At 37.4% G+C, this 26,199-nt stretch overlaps 1 protein-coding gene across 1 annotated transcript in view; it reads right to left on the bottom strand.

Annotated features, from left to right (window-relative positions):
* b3gat2 (beta-1,3-glucuronyltransferase 2 (glucuronosyltransferase S)) overlaps positions 1–26,199 on the bottom strand; it is a 47,117-nt gene that overhangs the window by 10,267 nt on the left and 10,651 nt on the right. The window contains exons 2-3 of the mRNA XM_024296687.2: positions 14,631–14,775; positions 7,044–7,192 (exon numbers count right to left, since the gene is read on the bottom strand). Of these exons, the coding sequence (XP_024152455.1) occupies positions 7,044–7,192; positions 14,631–14,775 (294 nt within the window). The remainder of the gene's footprint in view (positions 1–7,043; positions 7,193–14,630; positions 14,776–26,199) is intronic.

Here is a 26,199-nt window from a genome sequence, read left to right as displayed (position 1 = left end):
TAGTCTTTCTGCTCTATTTTATTCACAAATTTCTTTAGTGTTCATTTATATTTCTTGAATCTCATTTATACTTACAGGTTTATCAAAGGAGAGCTTAATGAAAAATAAAAAAGACAATTAGGAACATAACAGGACATCTCCAGCCTGTATAAATACGCTTTGAAGCAAGGCATCAGTTTTTACATCTTCACTGCAGCGGAGTGAGCGGACTCTTTCAATTTGTCTGAGTGGCACTAAAAGTCTGAAATACTGTTAAGCTTTTGTCTTTGTGAGCTTTCAGCTCCTGTTTTGGAAGCAGATCATGCAGAGGAACTCTTAAACTCACGGATGAGCTGTCTTCTGTTTTTACTCTGAGGATATAGAGGTAGAAGAGTTGTGCATCTCCTTGAGTTAATCTTGAGGCCTCTTTTTTTTCTTCACTTTTTCCAGGTGCAGCTTCACTCTTTTTCTTTTAATTCTGAACATTGCAGTTCCGAAGCAGAATAAATAGCCTAGAGGTCATTTGAAGACAATTCCAGGGTAGAAAAGTTCCTTTGCTATCAAATCCGTAAGGGGTCTCAGAGTGGGAGCTCAGGTACTTAGGACAGGAGGCTAACAATCTCTCTTCAAAACCAATATCCAGGTTAGCTTCAAGCATGGTTTTTTCAAGTGCAAGGAGGTAGCGTGAAGTGGTCATCTTTAACCCTGTTGGACTCCCAAAAAATCAGACAGATCACTGATCTCAGGCTACATCCTCGGCAACAACCTATTTCAATGAAATGTCAACGTAATTGCCGGTAAACCAGTTTAAGGTTTCCATGTTCAAAACCCTCACATCTGTGCATCACTACGCAATTTTTTTAAGTCCCCCTCCAATGAAAATCATGATTTTTGAGTTTTTAACATGTATGTGTGGCATTTTTCTTTTGAAATAGAAAAAATATAATAAGAAATCATTTCGTGTTTGCATTTCCGAGTACTTCTCCTTTTATGTTGTTGTCAGTCAATGCCCAAGAAAAACTCCGTTAGAATTCCTGAGCTTTGCTTACTTCACAGTAGCTAGCTAACCCGGATGCAGCTGTAGGGGCCAGAAAAGATAATATAATGTCCCACTTCTGTGCTTTAAAGGATTGTAATTCAGTGAAAGGCCATACTGATGTTAGCTTTCATTATTTTCCAAAGGAATCTGGATTGGATTTATTGGTCACAGCAACGTCAATAATTATTTGATTATTTACGGAAAAAGAGACATTTTTCAACTGGACAGAGTTGCGAGTGGTCGCATTATCCGCTCGTATTTTAATTAGATCAACAGGAACAATGGCTTTTTAAGACATTTAGGATGTGGAATTTTTGTTAAAAACTTCAAAGTCCTAATTCAAATCCACTGGGAACGTCTCAAGAAAATAAAAAAAAAAACTGTTGTAGGGGGACTTTAAATCATTTCTAGGGCTCTATGTACAATTTGGGTATTTACTGAACGCACAATGAACATGATCAGACCAGCGCTTAAAAACAGTTGAAAAACAAAAATAGAAGAAGCCCCGATATTTTCTACTTGTCCGGTGTGAATACCGTATGCTAAAAAGGTGTTCATGAAACCGTGTATTGAACGAGCAAATATTTGTGTGTACGTAACATCAGACTTACGAACATTAAATAATAAAATAATGAATGAGGTGACTGGGTTATGTCTGTTATAGTAAATATGTGATGCAACATACAGTGTACGTTTGAGGGAACTTTGCATAAAAAGTCTGATCTGGATTAAACGTGTCGAGTTCTTCTATGTACCATTTCACACAAAAATAATCCACTAACCGAAGATGTAGTCAGATAGATGTCACGCTCCGCCTCCCATTTGATGGCCTGTTCATTGTTCAAATGTCAAACGATAACCACGAAAGAAGTGGCCTTACAAGCAGTGATATCACAGCTCTGTGCTGCTGTTGAATGTGACACCCCCACTCCCCCCAGCCCCCATCTAAAGACTGATTTTATCACAGCCTGCAAATGGCCTGTATTAATGTCAGTGGCAGGACTCCTCCATTAGTGTAATGGGGCTGATAATGATGATGATAGTCTCAACACAGAGCTGTCTGCACAGCGGCAGTCAGCTGTATATGATGACCCAGCAACTGTGGAGTCTTTATCCTGGTCCCTGCATGAAACGTTCAGCCTGAACCGGAGGGAGGGGGGACTGCGAGTACCACGGTGTGGAGCGTGTACAGGTGGTGACTATTCAAGCTTTTAAATGTCTTGTTGAAAACAAAACAAACGTTCATCTGCTGCACTTACTTTAAAGACCAACTCCAATGAAAATTTTGGACATAAATAAAATATTCTAATATTAAATCTGCATTTCTTAGTATTCCTTTATTCAAATCGTGTTGGCTCAGGGGCAGACAAAAATCTGCCGTTTGAAAAAACTCAGATTTGTGTCAGAAACTACCACTGGTGGACAAAAATCGCCCAGCTCTGCTCCAACTCCTCACTTTGCAGACAAATGGATCCATAAACGTCTTTGTCTTCCTCATCTGAGCTGCTTTCTGGCTCAAAACTGTACAGCTGGGGGATAACTTGGATATTACTGAAAGTTTTCTTGCTAGGCTAACGTTAGCTTGGGGTTGTGAGAGTTTGTAAGCTATTTGGACCCCATAAGATAGCACAAGGCTTAAACATAAAAGGAAAGATACACCACCAACCTTCTTTCAGTAATGCAAACCTGTTAAAAAAAACATGCTTGATGGTTAACCCTTTAACACCAGAGACGTCACCTAAATAACTCACGCTCTTTGACTCACCGTAAATATTTGATGACCTCTGTGATCAGCTAACTCTTACACCGAGAAAGGTGGAATTTCATATGGTATTGCATTTCTATGCAACACTATTTAATAGTAAAGGCTGCTTTCTCAGCTTCTGAATCAGCTGGACATGCGTCAATAGTTGAAGAGTTTCCGTAGTTGAAAGACTGTCAACACTGACGCTAAATGCTCCAGTGTAAAATGGTTAATTCAGGAGGTTAGGATGGTGGGAGTAAGCTCCCCTTCATCTATCATTGTTCAGACAGTAGTATGACATGACCAAAAAACGAGGGAAACAAGGGTAAAAGTGCACCAAAAAAGACAATTTCCCTCCAAGATACCAAACCACTAAGTCTGCACTCTAATGGGAAAACACAGTTTTCATATTGTTTAGCCCTCATTTTCTTTCCACTTTTCAGACTAATAATTGGAAATTCTAATGGTACAGTCATGAGATCCATTGACTTTTGAAGAGCTCATTTAAAGCTCTATGAGTGTCGCCAACTTGACAGAATTTGAAGCCATTGGGTTATTATAAAGATATAAACAATCTGACATTTGTTGTCATTTTGTGTATTATAAAGCCATAAGTATGAATGGAAAAACCCAACCTAAGCCACTCTAAAGATGAGGGTTCAACAGTCTATACCAGGGCTCTCCAACCTGAGGCCACATGCAGCGCCTTTATTCCTCCATTGTGGCTCTCTGGTTTTGAAGAAAACTTCAAACTTAACTAATTAATTCATTTACGTTTAGATTTTTGACATGTCAGATAGGCCTAACTTTTAAAAATTATAGTGATAGGTTTAATCTACTGTCAGAGAGGTTTATAATCAGTGACATTTTCTTATTGGATTTACATGTAAAGATTTTAAAATAATTTGGATTCTACACTAATCTTGTCAGGTTGAAGGAACACAAAAGTCATAATAACAGAAAATCTCAAGTTTCTTGCACTTTTAACTGAAGTAAATCTATTGCAGCTGGATGATCTGATTAAACACAGTATGTGTTTTATTTTGAAAGGAATAGAATGGAAGAAGTTATATTTTTTATATATAGAAACACTCAGTTTTAGAGAACATTTCAAAGCTGTGTTTTATAAATGAATGGCTTAATCTCCTCAAAGACATAAAGTGTATTTTTCTAACTTTGAGGTGAAACTGCGGTTCTGACTGAGTTTTGGTCCATAAGAACTTGGACCAAGTGGCTCTTTTACTGTTAAATGTTGCAGAACCCTGGTCTATGGTCTAATAATATCTATCTTTTTGGGTCAAGAGGGCCATTTCTGATTCTGTTCCTGATAAAGACATTTCCAAATTCTGATCTTTTGGATGTTACCATCCACCTGTCCCACATCCGGAAGGCCACCACAGCCCCCCTACCAGCTGCCCAAAATACCTGCACTCTTCATCCTTCTTCCATCAATTATAAGCACTTTTTATTATTATCAACATTAACAGGATCACCATCACTTGCCCCTTTACTATCAGCTCCCCCACTCTAACATCTTGATTGAATGAGAGGAATCAAATGTGTTTGGAAGAACAGTAGACGTCAACGTTCTGGTGCATTTGTTCCTTAAAAAGTGAAAAACAGCATAGCGCTCATTTCTCACCAACAGTCCTTTTTAAAGCAGCTTTGTGACGGTTGTCAAGAGGATGAGTGGCTTCATAAAACCGAGTGCCAACAGGCCCTCTGTTGATTTCAGATGAGCCGCATTCATCTCCAGCGTCTCACTGCAAGACCAGAATTGATGGAGCTACGCTGCCTTCTCTTCTCATTCAAGCTGTGTGGTTCTATGTTTAGACCATGCCACTGACTCAAAGAGTGACTCATGCTGTCAGTTGTGGAGAGAGATGGTTTGTTGCTGCTGTGACGGAGACCATTATTGTGACTTATGTTTCATAGCAGTCAAAGACACGAACACAGAAGGGCAAAAAAGGCATAAACAACTTTATCAGGGGTTCACTGATCAGTTGTGCCCTCAGGAGTCCAACTGCACGGCAGAATCCAGATAGTCCCAGGCTGCACGTCGTCCTCTCACATTACACAACAGACTTCGGTGGCGCAGGGTTACATTTCATTGTATACACTAGAAAAACCTGCCAACTGCAGAGCACCTCAGAGTAAGACCCAACCGGGTTTAAATAAGATGTGGATTCAGTCTAAGAATGACACAATTAGTCAGTACATAGTGACATTACAGCATGTAAAGTGACTTACCATAATAGGACATAGTCTTAATGACATCTATCAGAGATCTCATGGTATGACAGAAGGCTTCAAGCGTGTCTTGTTAAATGACACATTCTAATTTTCTCTCCAATTTGACCTAAAAGCCACAAAATATTTCAGACCAACACAATCGTATCAAAGCACACAGACTACCAGACCTAGAAACCCTTTTTTATCAGTTATTGAAGACCCACTTCAATGAAAATTGTGTTCTGTGTGTTTTTAACATGTTCTTGTGGTATTTTTTCATGATGGAGGTCATTTATAAAATAATTTTAGATTCAAATCGAATTATTGAGTGTTTCTTTAAATTGTGGTGACTCAGGGGCAGATGAAAAAATACAGTTGGAGAAAGCTTGTAGTTGTTATGTGCCAACTATAATCTGCAGACCACAAGCTCTGCTCCATAACAGAATAGAATATAGTCTTCATTTGTCCTTGTACATTTGTTCAATGAAATAAAAAGCAATCCTCTTTTCTAGGGACAGAAAGCAATAACAATAAAATATAAGGTATAAAACACAATGCTACATTCAAATGATCTTCCTATTAAAATATACATAAATACTAAAATAATAAACAATAAAACAAGAGCATATCCCCCATTCTGCATGCATACTATTGCATAGACTCCTTTAAGTTTAATTTAAGGAAACTATTTCTCTTGGATAAAAACTGTTCTTGAACCGATTGGTTCTGCACTTCATTGTTCGGTATTTTTTTCCCAGAGGGCAGCAGTTCAAACGGTTCATGTTCTGGGTGTGTTCTTTTCATAATAAATGAACATTTTTAAAGTAGTTCAAAAGATGGACATATTTTTTTTTTTAGCACAAAAAGAAGGAAAGTTTGTGATTGGTTGGGTTTTTCTTTCCTGCATCGATGCTTCATGACAGTAAATTTTAAACAGCAGGGAAGCCTGTTTATTTCCCTTTCAGATGATGCCACATTTGTGAGCAAAAAGCAATTTTGAAATGAGCAGCACAGCTGAGGATGTGAGTTCATTTCAGTTAATTAGCCAAATTTTCTCAACCCATTCCATGCAGTTTTTAATGTTGTTGCATTTAACTGTTGTTTTCAGCTTGTGAGGTCCTGCTGCAGTGATCAGGAGACGTCTACTGACTGGACCACCATGTGGGTCTGTGCAATCAGGCAACTTAAAGTCTGTGTTCTACTAAACCAAGATGCAGCAGTGTTTGGCGTGAGCGTCATCAGACTTGTGAAATGAGCCCAAGAAGATCTGGCAAGTTATTGATTAGGACAAAGCAAACTTTTTTTAAAGCATAACAAAAGAAAAGATTCATGTTACAGGGCATGTTCATAACTGAAGCTGCCGAGGAATCTGTGATGGAGAGACTCAACAAAAGTGACTGGACTGACTTTTTTTTTAGGTTGAAGAAGCTTAAGGCTTCAGCATGAGGACATTCTGTGCAACACTGTCCTTCCATCTTGGAGAAAAATGAAGAAGACAGTTACACTTGATTGTATTTAATATTAATGTGTTATTATAAATTATTAATTCGTCTCAATACGAAGAAACATTTTTAACTCTTTGAGTCCTATTAATGCAAATATGCATCAAACCACTTCAGCTCCAAAATTACCTTCATTTAACATCTTCAAAAAAACAAAAACATGAGGGATGTTTTTGAATAGCTTACAATTCATTCAGGCATTAAAGTGTTAAAATAAGGAGGGTTAAAAATACAGGGATTAATTGAGTCAAACTGAACTAACTTAAAACATTTAAAATCAATCAAATGCACAAATCTCTTCTTTTTTTTAATAAGAAAAATACATTTCTGGTGTTTTTTGGGGGCAAAATATTTTTTAATCAAACAATTCTTTTTTTTTCAATTGTGTTTGAATATAGATTGAATCAAATTATGAACACTCATATCAAAACTGGAAAGAAAACGTAAAATGACTGAGCTCACGTGCTGAACTCATTGTGGACAAACTTTTGTGTAAAACACGACAAAAAATGAGCTGTTGCTCGTTAACACGTTTCACATCACTGACCCGTGTGCAGTTGTTGGCCTTGGGTTCCAGCTCGGACACCTTGGTGATCTGCTTAAGGAAGTCGGACTCCTGCATCCCTGGCTGGGATCCTCCCCGCTTGAACTGCGCGCGGGGGTTTGCAAGGATGACCTGAAGATTCACCGCGAAGCCTGGGGGGGAGAATGAGAGAGAAGAGAAAAATCCCAGATTGTGAGAGCAGGGTTACAGTAACCGACGGTTAGGTTCAACCATTGTCCTGTAGGAATCCGTGTGCCAGTTGGTGATGCACTTGTGTTTTTAGAAGGGGCTGTTTTGAAGAACAAAATCAAATCAAACGCATAAGAAAAGCAGCTAAATATAAGAGAACACTATTCTGAAGCAACAGGATTTAAAATATGAAGAAATCAGTTTGAATGCTATACATCATTTTTTACCCACATTTCCTGAAGATAAATAAAAAAATGAATAAAAGGTAAAAAACAACAAAGTAACTCCTCCTGGTGCTTCACTTCATCTTGAGCTGTCAGCACGTGTGCAGAACGCGTCATTCTCACATCCAATGTGTTTGACCTTGAGGCCAGATGGCTGCTGGCGACACGTGCCGAGTCGCCTTTACTTCCAACCAGCTGACCTTTTATGGCAGGAACACAATTTGTGACTTTAGCCCGTCAGTTTCAGGATTCTAGACCCCTTAAACTGTCCTTAAAAGAGAAAACAGATTTTCATGTAGAGGCTGAGGCAGATAAACTGAAAAATGCTGATCAGAATATAGAAAAAAGTAGCTGAAGGATGAGACTCATCTCAACACTGTGAGGTTTGTTTTACAAAATTATGCCTTCTTTTTGTGGAGTTTTATAATATTGGTTCTGTTTAATCTAAATATTTTAATTTTGTAACATTTTATACAATGCTCTGGCAAAAACAAATATGTTTACTATTGAAGTAAAGTAATTTGCAATCATTTTATGAGGTTGGATTAATTGGGAAATTTCCACATTATAATTTTAACATTGGCCTATTAGAAAGACTAGAATATACATTTATTTTGACTCTAAAGGATGTCTTATCTTTTAGTCATCTTAAAGACTGAATCTATTTGTTTCCCAGCAGCCATTTTTGTTGCAGCCTCCAGAAGACCTCAGAAAGCCTCATTGGCAAACCCAGTAAAGGTGAATAAAGACCTTTTTTTATAAAGAAAAAAGTCAGATTTGCTGAAAATATTAACTGTAAGCTCCTTAAAAATGAAACTGTTAACTAAAATAGTTGCAAAAAGACAAAAAAAACTAATTTATGACCTATGATGAAATAGTCACAGAGACAATTGAAGGAATAGTGAAGCAATCGTAAAAATGGGAAAAAAATGCATGACTAAATGTCAAATAAGCCTTAGAGGTGGTAAAATTCCTTAAAAGGCGTAAAAAAAAAACCCAACAGGTATATCTAAAAACAGTTCATTTAAGGCCAGAATTGCTCAATCTATTCTTACAAATGATAATGTTACAATTAGCTTAATTATGGAAGAGTTTAGACAACAGATGAGAGAGTGATACGGTCTGAATAACTGATGAAAAAAGGGTAAATGAAAAGCTGCACAATGCATTTAGTTAGCAGTTTTAGAAGAGAAATAATCAAAAACTTATAAGAGAAAACCGCTATAGATTTCATTTAAAAAATATATTTGTTATTTTTTTTCTGACAGGTTTTTATTTATTTATTTTTTTACTGACAATATGTGGAATCTCATTGTTGTGAATGAAGACAAAAACAGCCAAAAATAATTTTCTTGAACTTTTTTCTGGTTGTTTTTTTACTGATTTTAATGTGATCAATTACCACCAAACTAAAATATTAATATGCCCCCAAAACAAGAAGACCCCCCCCCCATTTGCATGACAGCACTTAAAATCAAAAAGTGAAACATTTCCGCTTAATTTACTTTTAAATTGTAGTCTTAAAATCCTAATAATAAGAAGTCTGTAAGTTCTCATGGGAATTTACCCCCTAACTCACAGCCACTCCCCCCCTCCTGCTCCCACAATAAGACTTCCTGAATTCAAGGCCAGGTCGTCCCCTGCTGTAAATATTCTCTCTGACTGTCCTCATTTTGTGCATTTTCAGAGCAGAAAGCCTCTTAAAGAACCTTTCTAAATGTCTATGTGATATGAAACAGAGGTTTCAGATCCTCCTGATTTAAGCAACATGGTTCATTGATGAGATAACATGAAGTCAAACCCAGTGAACAGCATGAGGAATGGAGCAGCGTCTGGGTTTGAGAGGTCAGTCAGGAACAGGACGAACCAGGAGTTTAGATCAAGAGTCAGTCAGCAGCAGAAAAGTTCCCATCAACTCTGGCCTCAAACCAGAGAAGAAAGAGGTCGTTTGTGAGAACGTCACCCACTAAAATCCTATCAGAAAGCCAGGCTTTACAGGTAAAAGAAGAAAGTTGATGAGTGTCATCTGATATGAAAGAAACATTATTAATTTATCACAAGTATTTTATATGAATTTTTACAAACTGCTTGTGATAAATTGGTTATGTGTCATATATATATTTACGTAATCAGAGTTTTCACTTCCTAGAGTCAAGGCCTTTTAGAAAAAAATCGTACAAATTACTAATTTGTGAACAGCCATGGTGCAGAGGTTGAGTGGTCGACCGCTGATTGGGAGATCACAGGTTCAATTCCCACCCGCTCATGTGTTGACGTGTCCTTGGGCAAGACACTAAACCCCACATTGTTCCTGGGGGTTATAAGTTGGCGCCAGTGTTCGGTAGTGCAGCTGCCATCAGTGTGTATGTAAACATGATTATAGGGAACTTTTCAAAGAAAAACTAAATATTTCTACCAAAATACAGAATAAATACATTCAGTTCAGCCTGGTCTGGTTGAGAAGAGCACATGTGATGTGAGCTAAACCAACTTTCAAAAACAAAATGAGGATTTCCTGCATGTTAGACTGACAGAAAGCAGTTTTGACAAATATACAAAAAAAATTACTGTAAAGAAAAATCAATGTACTGATTCTATATGTCAGTAATGCATACAAAATGAAAGATCAATAACATGAATCAACTTGTATTCTTCAAACAGTGATGGATTTGTGGGACTCGTCTTGTTGTGTAACGTGACACTCTGAAAGCCTCATAAAGCCTGACGCTCTGACGGCTTTTTCTGTCCGTATGTTTCTCCCCTCGTCTCTGACCTTGCTCTTGTCCATGTGATTCATTTTTAATTCAGTTCAGACAGAAATGAAAGCACTCATCTGCTCCCTTCTGAGCATGACTGCTTTCAGCCGCTAAAGAGAATGATTTGAAAATCCATACAGCTTTAGATTCCATCTCTGTACATTTAGTGAAGTGTCTGAAGTCATGCAGATTGATGTGTCAGGTATCATTTACGGCTCAACTTCTCTCATGTTTACAAACCTGAAATAAATATTGATGTCGACTCCACAGTTTCTTCGCTAGAATACTCAAAAAACACTTTAAAAATGTATTTTTAAATCAAGAATCATTTAAAAAAAAGGCTAATTTTAATGCAAACTTTTTAAAATATTTTTGTAAAGTAAACAGTGAAGTTATTGCGTTCAATATGAATTTTTGTAACTTGTTTGACTCAAAGAAAATGTAATAATTTAAACTAATAAACATGAAAATGTAAAAAGTAAAAATTATTAACCTAAACCCATTCACCTTCACTGATTTTAGTTTATTTTATTCTGTTGTCAAAATCACTATAAATACTAAAGAAGTCATAAAACTGTCATATTAATTAATGTCTTTAAATTAATACTATAATGTGACCCTTACTCGGCATCATTTGTAGGTTATAATAGGATTTAAACTAAACTCTCTTTAGTTTCACATAGAATAGAGAAACATGAATGCCAGACTCTAAAGTAGATGACTAAAAAACAGAAAACTAGTAAAAACAATATGTATATATATGACTTTAAAACTAAAAACAGAACCTAAATCCTAAGGAACTAAAATGTGACCAATGGAGAATCGGATCACTAAAATGTAAGTAAATGTGGAGGGTCACTATTCAAAAGACCAATGTTCAGTAGACCATAATGCATTCTGGTCAAACAGTAAAAAAAAAAAGTTTTTAAATGTAATTTTAAAATCAATCAATCACATTTTCATCATCAGAACACAGTGGAGTCACGAATAGATTTAAAATGTTCGTATTGATTCAATTTTCACTTCTGCCGCATAGAAAAGTAAAGTATTGAGAATTATGTCCAAATTTCTTTTGAATTTAGGACTCTATAGTCCTGCACTATATCATTTTTTAGCATTTAAGGGTTAGGACGGTAATTCAGACATACCCTCAGTCTTTGTTATCAAGAGTAAATACTTTGTTCAATAAGAAATGATAAAAAGATCATTTTAAATGTATTGAATGTGTACGTTTTCTCTGCACTCATGAGGAGATGCTGCAGTGCAGCAGCTGATTGACATCTAGTAATTTCTTTCCAAAGGTTCCCAGAGCTGTGATGACTGTGCTGACAGAAAATTATGAAGCAAGAGTGACTTATTGGAAAGGTTCCTCACTTTCCATCGCTCCCTGTGATTTGTCATCAGGCTTTCATGCCAGGAGAAAAGAGGTGAAATGAAAGCATCAGAGTTTGCAGTGAAATCTCCCTGCAAGTCTTTGTTTCTGTGACATATCAGCCTCCTAACTCTTAAATAACTGCTTTCTGAGTCTGTCAGCGGATGGGTCCCCTGTCTCCTGTCCAGTAAGCTCGAAGACACTAAAAGTTTCTCCCCCTATATTCACAGTTGCCACGGTGACGATTTCCACCCATATGAGCAGCTTCCTGAGAAGTAGCAACAACAGCAGCCTTCTGAAAAGATCTGTGCATCTTAATTGCAAGCAGGCACACAAACAGAGCGGTGTGAAAGGGGCTGTTATCCTTTCAGGGAAAGTGTTGCAAGTGAAAGGGCTTGATGACACTCATGTGTGGGTGCACCAACACTGAAGAGCCTCCATGTTGGCCTCACTTTGCAGACCTGAAGGTGAGACCTGTAGCGCTCTGATCTGTGTTTTCAGTCATTTTTTTATTGTTTTTTTTTTCTATAAAACATTAAAAAGAAGGTTTTTTTGGATAGTTTTGGATTTATAGTGGAAAATAATAAGATGGAATTTTGACGAAAACTGTTTTAAAGTAAATTATTAAAGCAAATTGTAAAGTAGTGGGCTACTAAGGGTTAAAATACTTTGAAATCTCCATTTCTACTACAAGACCTACGTTTTTTTAAGATTTACACATTTGCTGGTTTATTATTCTTTCCAGGTAAATTGCTATTTTTGGTCCTTCGGCAGAGAACAAAGGTCTCAAACCTCTCAGCTCCTGCTGCTCCGCCCTCTCAGCAGCAGAATGAAAATACTGGGGTTACTCTGGGTTAAACACTTTCATGTCTTTATCTGAGGTACACAAACCCCAACAGCAAAGACACAAACCTCTTTGTGTTATACTTCCTTCGTGTACCATATGTGCGTTTCAGCTGGGAGGTGGTGTTTACATAAACGGTCCTGTCTGTGCCCTTGCGCATGCTTTTCTTTTTTTTGGTTTCAGTTCAAGTGCTGGCAGGTGTGTGCCACTGTCTCTGCTCACGAGAGCTCCACATCACCATTGTCTGCAGCTAAATGAGACAGAGCAGAAGATGTGAGGCTTTAGAGGTCTGCTAACAACACCCCACAGTGGTGAGACACACGCTGACAGCCAGCAGACAGCTCATTATAAATGCTATGAATAATAATTTAAGAGTCAATAAAGTTTGAGCTGATGGCTTTGTGCAGCCATTGTTGTCACTGCATAATTTAAAGCAGAATATGCTTCTTAATACAACCACAGCAGCGTGTGACTTGAGCTGCAAATTAATGGTGTAATTACATCAATGGTTTAAAACAATGCTCAGTAATTGAGGTCCCTGTGTGAGTGTGTTTGTGTGAAGAACATTAAATGAGGTGGAGATCTGCCAGTTTTAGCTCTGGTTTTAAGCTGTACGCTACAAAAACTATATTTTATAAATAAAATCAAATTTCTGTTTGAATAAACTTTGATTTTAACTGATTACATTTAACTAAAAATGAATGTTTTAGGAAATGCATCTTGCAATAAAATATCATTTGTAATGTCCCAATGAATCTGGCAATAAAACAAGTATAAAAAATCAATCAAAGATGTATTTTTGTAAAATGAGTAGTCATATCTTAGTGTCGCATATCTACAAAAGCAATGTGTCGTATCAAGTGTAGTAAGTTATTATTACTTGAAATTAAGCAGATTTACTTTATCATGTTTGATTTTTTTGCATGTAGCAACAGATCCAAACACTAGAGGGCAGTACAGAGTTTTTGACTTCAGCTGGAGCTCAGGTAGCAATCGTAATATGTAGAGATTTTCTCCTCTTTCTTCCTTTCTGACATCATCTGAAAAATAAGGTCTTTTATATGTTAATTTTTCATTAGCACAAAGTCAGCTGCTAAACAGTTAGCTTAATAAATAATGAAATAAATATTAGAATATTTTTGAAATTCTGAAAGTTTAGATGTTTATACTAGTGTAATGTTGCCTTAAATACAAAACACTTTGATGTGAAAATTGAAGATGAAGGTTCGCTTTTTGCAGTCGCTGGAGCTGAAGCAGCATTTATAATGCTCACAGTTTAAAAGTTTTATGAAGTAAATATAAAACTGAAAGCTGTCATTTGGGGAGTACAATGGTCCCTCGTTTATCATGGAGATTAAAAATGATTACAGATGTTTTAACTCCTCGCTACACGCTTTAGACCCGGGGTGAGCTAACTTTTAGACTTGTGAGCCACAAAGGGTTCTAAAACTTGACTGAGGGGCCAGACCAGAAGTAGATGCGTTGGATTAGAAATTACTATATTACAAGTTTTTATTTCAGAATGTGTTGCTTTTGTTCTCATTTTAGAACCAGTAACACTGATGGGTTGATGTCCCTCAGGGAAAAATGCAAACCTACAGAAACCCAAGTTTCTGTGTTCATTTGGTGTTTGAATGATCAGAAAAATACTTGTACAACTTCAAAAACACACATGAATGTTTGAAAAACGACATATTTTCCACCACTGCATGAATGCGGAATAACTTTCTGCACCTATAGACAAGGATCAATGTATTTGTTATATAGGGCACACCAGAATTACAGAGAAATTAAAACATTATGAAGGAATATATATATATATATTAATATATATTCCTCAATGATGTTTTATTTTTACTGTAATTTTTTTGTAAATCCAGTATTATAGAACAAAAAGAAAGATCTGATCGTGAATTAAAATATTTGTATATTTGGCAAACTAAACACATTCTGTTAAAAAATACAAAATTGCACTGAAAAAATTCCAAAGAAACAGAGAGACTGCGAAAAGTGAAGCGCAATATAACAGGGAAACACTTTTTTATAGATTTTTTTATTGAATAAATGTATAAAATCATCAATAACACGGTGTTCAAAAGCATGAAACAAAAATGAAGGTTTAGTTGTAGTTTAATATTGTTAGGTTTACTCATCTCTAAGCTGCACCGTTAACTCTCCAGAGAGTACCTGTCAATCGTGTCTTACCTGCCATGTCTGTGGCGAAGGGTCTGTCCGGTCTCCAACCGGTGTACCAGCCCACAACTTTACCCCCCGACACCAGGGGGCGCTCGTAAGCTCGGCCGCCCACAAACCCCACAGGCCACACAGAAACACCTTGGGTGCTTCGCATCTGCAGAGAGGAGAAGGGAAAGTGGATTATTTCTTGCCTGAACCGCTGCTGTCATGTTTCCAAAACAGTTTAAGCAGAGAAGAAGAAAGACCCAGAAATAACGTTCTCAATGTATTTATTCTCTCCTCACAACATGAGTCCATGAGAAGCAGATCAGAAATGATGCTGAGCCTCCAGGTCGTATCTGAGGGTCAGAATCTGTGGTTCAGACTCCAAACTGAACTGCAGCGTTTTTCATAAATACTGATGAGTCTTTGATTTCCTCAGTGTATGTGAGAGCAGCATGTATTCTGCTAACTGAATATGACCGCATGAAAGCGTGCAGCAGCACAGGGCTGCACAGCCTTCATTTGAACAGCGAATGAGTCTGCATACAGCCGGAAGCAGTGCAGCAAGAAATGAGATGGAGAGGGAGCCAGATAAAGGAGGGGAAGGGTGTCTGTGTGTGGACGGAAAAGACATCCGCAGCTTCTATTCTTCGCCCAGAAAAGAGAAAGCCCCATCACCACTCCCTCAAGCGCCCTCCAGCCTGTCAATCATGACAAAGCAACATTTTAAGCAAGGGAGGGGGTTAGTCCTGCAGGCGCTCCTTTTCGTGCATCACTCGTCTTTGTCCTTCGAGGCCAGAAGTGAAGCAAGTTGGCCTAAACGTCTGACAAGGTTTAAAATAAAAAGTCCACATTTGCTAAATCCAAAAGAAAGAAGAGTCAGTGAAATAAAATAATGCTAATATGCAGTTTAAATTGGATGTATGAGATTTTACTAATTTATAGGTTCCAAAAAAACTTAAAGCTCAGCATAAAGGAGATTTGTCTGGGGTCTGGAGGCAACTTAAACAGAATCAGAGTTTCCTTAGTTGACATAAATCTAGAAGATTATTTTATATAAATATATATAAAAAAACAATTAAGCTGATAGTCAAAAATGTGAAAATTACATTGTATTTTATAGGGTTAAAAAAAACGCCACCTTTCTACCACTAAATGTTTTTGTTGGTCTGAGTATTTTAATCCTAAATTGCTACAAAACTTCAAAAATTTATAAACTATAACCCCTTTACCTAAAACTCAGTTGCAGTAGATTTTCTTATCAGGGTTTATTTGAATAAAAATAATCCAAACCAAAAAGAAACATTCAGATCCAAAAACAAATGAAGGCGAAGAGCAAAGAGGAAGATCGAGTGAAAAGCAGGTTTTCTGCTTAATCCAATTTTGCAAACCAGATTAAATCCATGTAATGAAATTAGATCTTGAATGAATAAATTTGCATTTTTTTCTATGCGTTTGGATTTTAAGCATTAACAGAGTTTCATTTATCAAAAATATGTTTGTTTTCTTACCATCCAGGGTGTACTTCACCTCTGCCAAGCTGGGATAGACTAAAGCAACCCTGGAAAAAAGATGTTTTGTTTTTTCTTTTTATTATTAGCTATAGATTTTTTATTTTAATTTTCATTGTATATGTGCTTTAAATATTTATCACCTTTGGGTTTTATTGAGAAGAAGTCTGACAAAACAAAGTATCCAGTGAGCAGCAGGACGGTAAGTCCCTAAAAGGCATGATCCCCCGATCTAAACAATCGTGCAATCACTTCAATCCTATTTTTTTGATGACTGCCTTAAACTCCAACCGGTCACCTTGACCATGTTTCCATGCCGACGTGCACAGCACTGCTGCCAGACACTTTCCGTCCTAACAGTTTCCAGTGAAATTGATTCTATTCCTTTAGAAAAAAAATATATTTATATATATACATTTGATCTGTGGTACTTAAAACTTACAATTCCAGTTTGAGATTGTCCAGTCATTGTCTTACTTTAACAGAACTGCTCACTTGCATCCATTTTCTAAACTCGCATAGTCATGTTAGTTTGGGGTTGCTGGAGCCTATCCCAGCTACTGTTTGAGCTAAGGCATAGAACACCCTGAATGGGTCCCCAGTCCATCACAATTACCACACATATTTATATATGAGAGAAGTCATTGTTGTTTTAAATATATTTAAGATTTGCAGCCTTTGTACAATTATTTTGATAAAAATGTACTAATGTCCTCCACTTGGCATCTACAGGGGACATTTGGGGCTTTTCAATGATACCAAATAAGAAGGTTTGTGGCTCTAGGAGTTGTAGTTTATGGTAGGTATAATAAAAATGTTGACACATATATTTCTCTGGTAGTCAGAAGGTTAAAACAAATGTAATGTCTTAAATTGGAGATAAATTAGACAATATGCTTAGTCATGTCAAGTTTTTGCAGTGTATTGGCTTATTATCAAATTTAAGAACATTTGAGTCTTTAAAATTCAACCAAACTGTGGATATATTTAATTAAAACAGTAAATTACCCTGGTGTGGTTGTTACATTTGAAAAAAAGGGGTTTTGTTTTAGTTTTGAAAGGCCGGATATTATGAAAGGCGCTGGAGGACTCAAATGAAGTTGGATCATTGATTTAATATCTGTCAAACACACAGCTTAATAAATGCTTACTGGCTTCACTGTGGTCATTGTAGGAGAGCAGAGCAATCTGTTTAAGGCAGAATTTTTCATACAGGCCTTCCTCTGTTTTACTTTGCATTTATTGAGGAAAACTGAATAAAAAATGTGTTCAAAACAAGTCTCTCTACCGAGGCAGTGCCTCCACACTCTGCATCAACAACAGCACTGTCCGGCTTGCCCTATAAAAGCCTCTTTTGATAAAAATCGGATGTCTTTAGGTGGAGACCATCTCACAGAAACCAATTGAGTATACAGGAGCCACAGAAAGCTGCAGGGGGGCAGTGTCTCAGCAGATGGTGCATGCTTCTGCTCGGTGCTGACTGAATTAGCACATGCTGTTTTCCTGCCACCTTCTGCGCATTACTGCTGGTACTGGAGACGTCTGCAGTACAGACCTAATGTAACCTGCGTAAGCAAAGCTCAATGGAACTTTTACATCAAGCTTTATAAGGTTTGAATTATGTCTGCCGCACATCCCAGTTTGAAATCAGGTAACAGGATTTTAAAATTTAGCTACGTTGACACATGGGAACGCTCTTTAACGAACCGATGCCAATCTCGCACATCAGAAGCCCAAAATGTACATATAGGCGCGTCTCCATAGGCCAAATGCAAATTGCTCCCCTACCCCTCTGGGACCTCCCTATAGGTAGTGGTGTCTGAAATGTTTTTCTCAGGGGGAAGCTAAAGCTGGGCTGCACGGTGGCGCAGTGGTTAGCGCTCTTGCCTCACAGCGAGAAGGCCCCGGTTCGAATCCCGGCTGGGACCTTTCTGTGTGGAGTTTGCATGTTCTCCCCGTGCATGCGTGGGTTTTCACCGGGGACTCCGGCTTCCTCCCACTGTCCAAAAACATGCTTCATAGGTTAATTGGTGACTCTAAATTGCCCCTAGGTGTGAATGTGAGAGTGAATGGGTGTGATTGAGGCCCTGTGACAGACTGGCGACCTGTCCAGGGTGTACCCCGCCTTCGCCCATCAGTAGCCGGGTTAGGCTCCGGCACCCCGCGACCCCGAAAGGGAAGAAGCGGACAAGAAGATGGATGGAGCTGAAGCGACTTAGGGCTGGATATCCCACACTGTGGTTGTGGTGCGGAGGAGCGCTGTTCTTTATGTGGGTGTGCTCTGAAGCACAAAAGTTTACATTTAAATGTAAGTAATGACTTTTTGTTTTAGCACGACCTTTTTAAAGTTATAAAACTGATGTTATTATGCATTTTCCGAGCGCTGGCAGCTACGCACTTATGTAGATGACTGGCGAATAATGATGACATCATCAAGCTGTAGTACAATTTGAATTTGAAGGCACTTAGTATGTTACAATTCCTTCCTTACTCACTACATAGTGTATTGGCCATTTTGTAGAGCTGTACAAATCTACCATTCCAAAATTGAGTACAAAAGAAATTTCCCATAAGTCTTTGCAAAAAACTAGCATGTCTCCATGCTCACTAAATTAGTGAATATAGACCACAATGCATTGCAGGTTAACAATTTTTGCAAAAAAAAAAAAAATATGTGTTTAAATGTATTTAAACATGCGATCCACATTTTCATAATCAGAACACAGTAGAGTCACAATAAACGTTGTGAAATGTTTATATTGATTTGATTTTCACTTTCTAAAATCAATGACGTCATATCCAGCGTAAAAAACAAAACAAAATAAAAGTAGTGAGCATTGTGTCCAAATTGCTTTTAAAATCCAGGACACTAGATATATATATATTTTTTTAGTAGATCAAATATTTTTTTACATATTGCTCCACTTGGAATAGGGGTAGGGAGAAGCCTTGGACGTAGTGATTCAGATTTTTCCATAGACTCTTCACTGGAAGTGGTTGCATGAATGTGTATTTTGAGGACGATGTGAACGTAGCTTTACCACAATAACATGGTAATCAAAGATTTGTCTTCTGATCGGAATCTCTTGTTTAATTTGTCACAATCCAGTTAAGCAGAATGAACTACCGTGGTAATATAACCCAAAATGTGATGTCAGCACACGTGTATGCCAGGTTTTAAGAGGTCAAAGGTGACAATAATCTCTGTCCTGTAACATAGTGTATTCCACATTAAACGTGGACCTTAGAAAGAGAAGAGACTTGTCTGAGATGAAAAAGAAAACCGCAGCAGCAGGTTCAATCCACGCAGCTTGATGAGCTACAGCTGCACAGATTATTCAGCAGATAAAGGTCCACAGGAGAAGAAAACCTGAAGAGATGGGAAATAACAAGCAAGAAACCCAAAACGACCTTTAGACATTTAAGGTCAGCTGCAAGTTCAAAATTCATCAGTGTCAGATCTCGCTGTCAGGAGTTAAAGCAGACTTCTTGGAGACGAATGAGTGAATCTTAAAAAACTAAATTATCTTAATCCAACTGAATGTTTAAGTACCCCAATAAGAAAATGTAAACTCCTTAATGTATCCTCATTGCAACTATTTTCTCATTTTCTTTGCTCTTCACTGGTTTATCGATTGAAGCTGGGGTCATCACTGACACAGTCATGCATTAGAAATGCTCCCTCATCATCATCATCCAGCTGAAGGCGTGGCTGCACCAACAAAACAAATCATTTATCCCCACAACACATGATGAATGATTTCAGGTCGAGCTGCGTGCGTGACAACCTGGAAGGCCTGACGAATTACAGCAGCTCACGCTCTCTGTTTAGGAACAAACACAAGACGAGCTGCACGTAAAAAAAACGCCACCGCTGCGAAGGATCTGCATTTCATTTGACTCACAGCCAGTACAACCTGGCTGTGAACACCTCGGCTTAAGTTGTGTAATCAGCTCTTACTCCTTCCTGCAAACAAAGAAGGTGAGGTGTGAACTGTGTGCAGACACAAAGAGATTCTGACTGATGAAGTTTATGAAATCCATTATGGATGTCCTCATTTGCTGCTTTCTTCCCCAGAGAAAGCCATCACTGAGCTTATTTATTTTTTATTTTTTTGCATCTGTGCATTGGAGCGGGTGGGATTTTAATCAAGCAAACATTTATCTGTGCTGTATTAGAAGGAAAGAGAGCAAAGAAATGAGCTGGAGGAAAATGAATGAATCGAATTAGAGAAGATGAGGATGAGCCGTGAAACTGATGCGATGATGCCTAATATGTGTGGAGGCTGAAGGCTTTATGATTGTGTGATAAAATTAAGGAAAGGTGTCTGCAGCTGTGCAGGGTTCTGGGACTGTGCATGCAGACTGTGACAGGGTTGAAGAAAAGATATTGAAAAATAAGACAGCACAGAAGGAAATCTAAAAAAAAAAAAATCAAGGGCAAGCAAAAAAAAACAAAAAAAAAAAACAAAAAGCAACAATAATTTATCCACTTTCAGTGTAACCAAAACTGACATTTCGGCTGAAAAAAAATTCCCTCCTTTTAAAAGTGTTAACTCCTCCCACCACCAATTAAACAACAAATTAGAAAACCTAAATATAAATATTAGATTTTAGCTTTCTGACTAAAAATTTAATTTGGAAAAAAATAAATCTTTTGGACGGGAAAAGAAAGCAAGAATTTTAGCTTCTGACGTCACTTCCTGTTTCCTGGGGGCATTAATTTGTATAAGGATGTGTATGCTGCTCTTGTTTAAAGTTTGTGGGGAAAATATATTAATGATGGGTACAAATGTGTTTAAAACCAAGTGTGCTTTGACTCAAACAGAATTGACACAAAAGCATGATTCATCTGGACCACTTACACCATATGACACCATCAGGTGTACATCATAAGTGTATGTAACTTAAATTATCTTCAAAAATACTTTACAATGCACTTTCCACACATGACAATAAAACGTTCACTTGGTACGTTCTAGATCAGGGGTCGGCCACCTTTAACAGTAAAAGAGCCATTTGGGCTCGTTTTCTACAGATCAAAACCTAGAAGGAGCCGCATAGTCTTCAAGAAATTTGGATTTGTATTCATGACCTTCTTTTTTTATAATAAATATGAATTATGTCTTTTTTTGGCACAAACGAAAGCAAAACTATAAAAGGAACCTTGCATCTCTCAAAATGGGATTTTTTTCCGTTTGAAAGAAGTCCAAATCACTTATTTTCAAAATAAGACATTCTCTGTGTCAAACTCAGTGCTGCTCTGGGAAGCTAATAACCAATGTTGTGCAGCATAAGATAATATGTGCTTTTAACTCATAAAAGATTGAACTTTTTACCAAAGTTTTGCTTTGCATATAAAATCTGTTCATTCTGGAGGCAGAGTTGAACAAACAAAACGTCTTCAGGTCAACAGGATGTAAAAACCTACATAGTTTATCATCTATGTGAACCTCAGCCATCAATTCATAAATTTACTAATCGAAATTAAATAAATGCAAATTAAGTAATCCTTACTTCAAACAATGCTATTATTTTATTTTTCTTCAGCTAGAGAGCCACCATGGAGAAATAAAATAGCCCCATGAGGCTCTGGAGCCTCAGGTTGCAGACCCCTGATCTAGGGGTGTAGAGAAAAACTGATTTGGTAATGTATAACAAAATTCATGTTGCGATTCTTGTATGCATCTAAAATGCAGAAAAAAATATATTTAATGAATTATTTATGAACAAACGTAGTTCAAAGTCTTACTTTTTATTCCACTTAAACCCCTGACCACTAGTTGGCAACGCAGTACACTGAGCCTCTTTGAGCAGCTCTGTACAAAACCAAAACAACAACAACCGTTTAAACGGACTGGAGACGCTACAGTACACTGAGCAATGTTGGAAATAAGCAGCACTTTACTTCCTCAGTCAAACTTTCGGAACCTTATTGGTTAAGGAACATTTATTCTAGTTTTTATTTTCTTATACTGAGAAATATTTTCTTGTGGAAATCAACAGGGGGACTTTTTCCTCTAAGAACAAATATTTCTTAATTTACCTAAAGAAAAACAGCATGAATTTGCTTGGGTGAAAGCAATTTTTATATGAGATACAGTTCCAGTGTTTAATGTCGTGATCAATAAAAACAATAAATTTTACAATTTTATTACCATGAAAGACGTATTCATATTCGGGTAGTTTTCTTTTCAAAGTCAACCCTTAAAAAAAAAAAAAAAAAAAAAAAAAAAAGCGAAAATTGTCCTGGTACACTCTATGGATATATCGCAATACTTATCGCATTGTGAGATGTGTATTACAATAGGGCTGGATTAATAAAATCATTTAATCAATTTGAATCGATTTGAATCTAAGCAATTTCAAGCTTAATAGATCAACTATCAATTCATAAAAAGTAGAAATCAATTTAGCGTATAAAGCTAAAGTCCGCTAGTTTGATGCTAACATTTAATTAAATTTCCCATAGGACGACTGTCGGTAACGCTCGGTCGACCTAAATATACATTGTTGACTAAATGAAAAATTTTATAAACTCACAGGCATGAATTTTCCAAACTCTTTTAAGGAAATATTTTTTACGGTAACCATTTGTGGTCTCTAACATTGTTTTTTCATCATACTTTCTCCTTCCTCTGGAATAAGGTGTAATGCTATAGCACAATCGCCACCTAGTGTCCAAACTGAAACGTCCTCCAGGAGAACCAGAACAATGTTTACAATGTTAATGATCTGAACATTTTTGTTAGAACTTCTCCTTTAGAGAATCCATGTAACACTGGATGATATTAACAATCTCATTATTTCACTAATAAATGTTACAGTATGTGAACTGTATCAGATTAATATAAATATATTCAAATCATATAGTAGATTATTAATGTATTTCTAAACAAATGTGTATAAATGTGCAAACTCAGAATTAATTTGAAGAATCGGATAAAGATCCATTTATAATATGGCCACATGCCTCTAAGACCCTCCACAGGTCCAAAGAACCCAAAAACCTGCAGCACCCGTACAGGTGCTTATAATTAACCCAGGGATGGACAACCCTGATCCTTAAGAGTCTCAACCCACCCTGTTTTCCAGTTCTCCTTGACCAGCTACCCACAGATTTGCTGACTCTGTAGCGATTCCATCCTGATTGACTAAAGACACCTGATTTAGGTTGTCAGCATCAAACAATCCAGGTAGAGCTGGAAAACAGGCATTGTTGAGGGTCTCGAGGACCAGGGTGGGCCTTCCCTGGACTAAGGCTTCAGTAGTTTCTCTTAGCTTCTTTAAAATCCTGTCCTGTAAAGTATTAAGGCTGCTGAGGTAAAATATCCAGCACCAAAGAGCGCGATGTTCACCTCTTGATAATTTAATGAGCCAACAGAACGTTTGAACACCTGAGAGAAAAGTTTCACTTTGAAAGAAGGGAAACACGCCCAGAAGATTCCAGTCAACCAAAATGATTAATTAGAAGACATCAGATGTAAGAAGAGTGTCTTTTTATTAGTCTGTGGTGAATTTCAGATGATGTCCATCTTTAACATACAGTCCGAGGCAGCAGCATCACAGGAGAGTCACACGAAGGAGTCCCTGGAAGAGTTGCAGTGAGTGCTGTGGAGCTCCCAGGACCGGGATGGTTCAATAATTCAGACGGTCTGATTGATGAGGACCAGCCGGCCAAACCGGCTGTCACAGCGGAATCGGACAGCTCCGCTGGCTGCTGGAAAAGCCTCCTTTCAGAGTCAGCTGTACTGCAATTAACTGAGTCGGTTCCTCGGATTTCAGAACAGCTCGTCACGATGAGCGCCTGAAATGCCCCCCCAGTTAAAATATCTGTAACTTCAGCAGCCACAGCGTGGAGCAGAGGTCCTCCTGGCCAAACCCCACTGGAGATCACAAGCTTTTTTAAGCCACTGAAAGCCTTATGATGTAATCTCAACGAAATTTCAAACTATGCACTTAAAAATAAACAAGCTTGAAAACAAATATATAATATAAAATAAGCAGAATATCTGATTTCAGTTAAATGAAAGCTTTTTCTTTAAATATGTTCGACCTAACATATTTTACCTGAAAGAAACCTTTAAAAATGATCTATAAACACACAGTGCAAACAGCATCTTTCCTTTCAGTTCTTCTTTAATCTGCTTTTTGAAAATAACTGATGTTTCATGGATCTATGAGGGAAAAAGTTGCAATGTTGTTAAAAGAAGTACAACTGAAGGTTTATCCTTCCACCTTTGGTTATTTTACTCTGAAAAAATTATAATCGTGACTACATACAGCCTAAATCTACAAAATTAAAACTCAAATGGTGAAACTGAAGCCTTTGTACTTATAGAATGACTAAACTAGAAGATTAAAGCTTTAAAAACTCACTTTGGCCACAAAAATGCAATAAAAAAAAGTTGTCTTTGGTTCTATAAAGAAAAATATTTTCAATCATGACTTACTCGTGGTATTTTTGATTGATTGTTTAATTTCTAAGAATCTGAGTTCCACTCACTGCATCCTTCTGCATTCTAAGAGTAAACCTACTTTTAAATTTCAAGAGTTATAGGTTTAGCTTCAAGTTTGTCAAAGCTGATTCCTGGAACAAAGCCTCAGGGCTTGACTGATCCACACCTGGAGGACAGAGTCTGAAGACAGAGAGGGGTTGGAAATGACTGGATCTTTCACTAAACAATTGAAATGTTCTTTGTCGTTTGCCTGCTCTTCTTTAAGTCTTTGCTACTATGAATCATCCACCTATCTAACTTTCTCATCTGCACCCTCCTTGTTTACAACAGCCACTCTAATGTCCTCCTTGACCACATCCATGAACCTCCTTTTTGGTCTTCCACTAGGCCTCTTTCTTGCTAGATCCTCTAAATGTGTCCAAACCTCTCAATCTGCTTCCCTGCATTTATCTCCAAAACATCTACAGATCTGATCCTCTGATAGATTCATTCCTGATCCTATCTATCCCCATCACTCCCAAAGAGAACCTCGTTTTCTGCCTCCAGCTCTGCATCCCAACATGGCTGCTCCCACCACAGTCTTCTGTGCCTTTACTTTTATTCCTGACACTCTTTTGTCACACATCACACCAGAAATCTTCCTCCACCTGTTCCAACCTGTTTCCTCTTTCCTACAATCTGTGTTGTTCTGACTGTTGACTCTTTGTACTCCACCCTTTTCCCCTCTGTAATCTCACCATTTCACTTGATCTTTCTCCTTCACACACAGATACTCTGTCCAGCTGCGGCTGACCTTCATTCCTCTCCTTTCTGGAGCAAACCTTCACTTCTTTAGATGTTCCTTCACCTTCTCTCATAACCCTAAGACTAACAACCTATATCGTAGGACTGAATATGAAGTCACATGCAGACAGTTTTCTGCAGGTTTTTGAATGTTCAACAGTTGAGCATTTTTAACTTTCTTTTATTTTGATGCAACATGTCCTTAAAAACCCATTCCAATGAAAGGTGTGTCTATTTTGGTGTTTTTAACATGTTCTTGTAGCTTTTTCTCATAAATGAGGACACATATTGTTGCAGCCTGGAAATATTAAGTTAATTTGTTTTAAGTTAGATACTGTCCATGAGAAATGTTTTAGCATAATTTCTGTCTTACTATTGAGAATAATTTCTTATTTTAGTTATGCTATTTTAATTTGAAAATGCCTGCTAGATGTGTGCGCATGTGCAGAAAAAGATGCATTTATGGTGTTTATCTTGTCTGGCTGCCTCAAAGAAAGTAACAAAAGAAAAAAGGCACTCAGTTCGGGCAAATAAAGTTGCTAAAACGAAGACGGAATCCTGACTATTTTCAAGAGTTCAACTCATATAAAATAATTTAAGATTAAAACTGCGTTTCACAGTATTTCTTTTTTCAAATCTTGTTGGATGAGGAGTAGATGAAAAATCGCAGTTTGAAAAGGTCAGGTATGTGATGCAGTCTCTGCCATAGGCGGGCTAAAGTCTCTTCAACTGTGATGCATCAACTTGCTGACAAATAGATCCAGTAACATTTTCATTCTCCTCATCCAAGCTGGAATCTGGCTCAACAATTTTCGCCTGGGTAGCTTCAATATTGTCATTTTT

Source organism: Oryzias melastigma, linkage group LG15 (genome assembly GCF_002922805.2).
Source record: "Oryzias melastigma strain HK-1 linkage group LG15, ASM292280v2, whole genome shotgun sequence".
NCBI classification, from domain to species: domain Eukaryota; kingdom Metazoa; phylum Chordata; class Actinopteri; order Beloniformes; family Adrianichthyidae; genus Oryzias; species Oryzias melastigma.
This window is presented reverse-complemented; position numbering and strand designations above follow the sequence as displayed.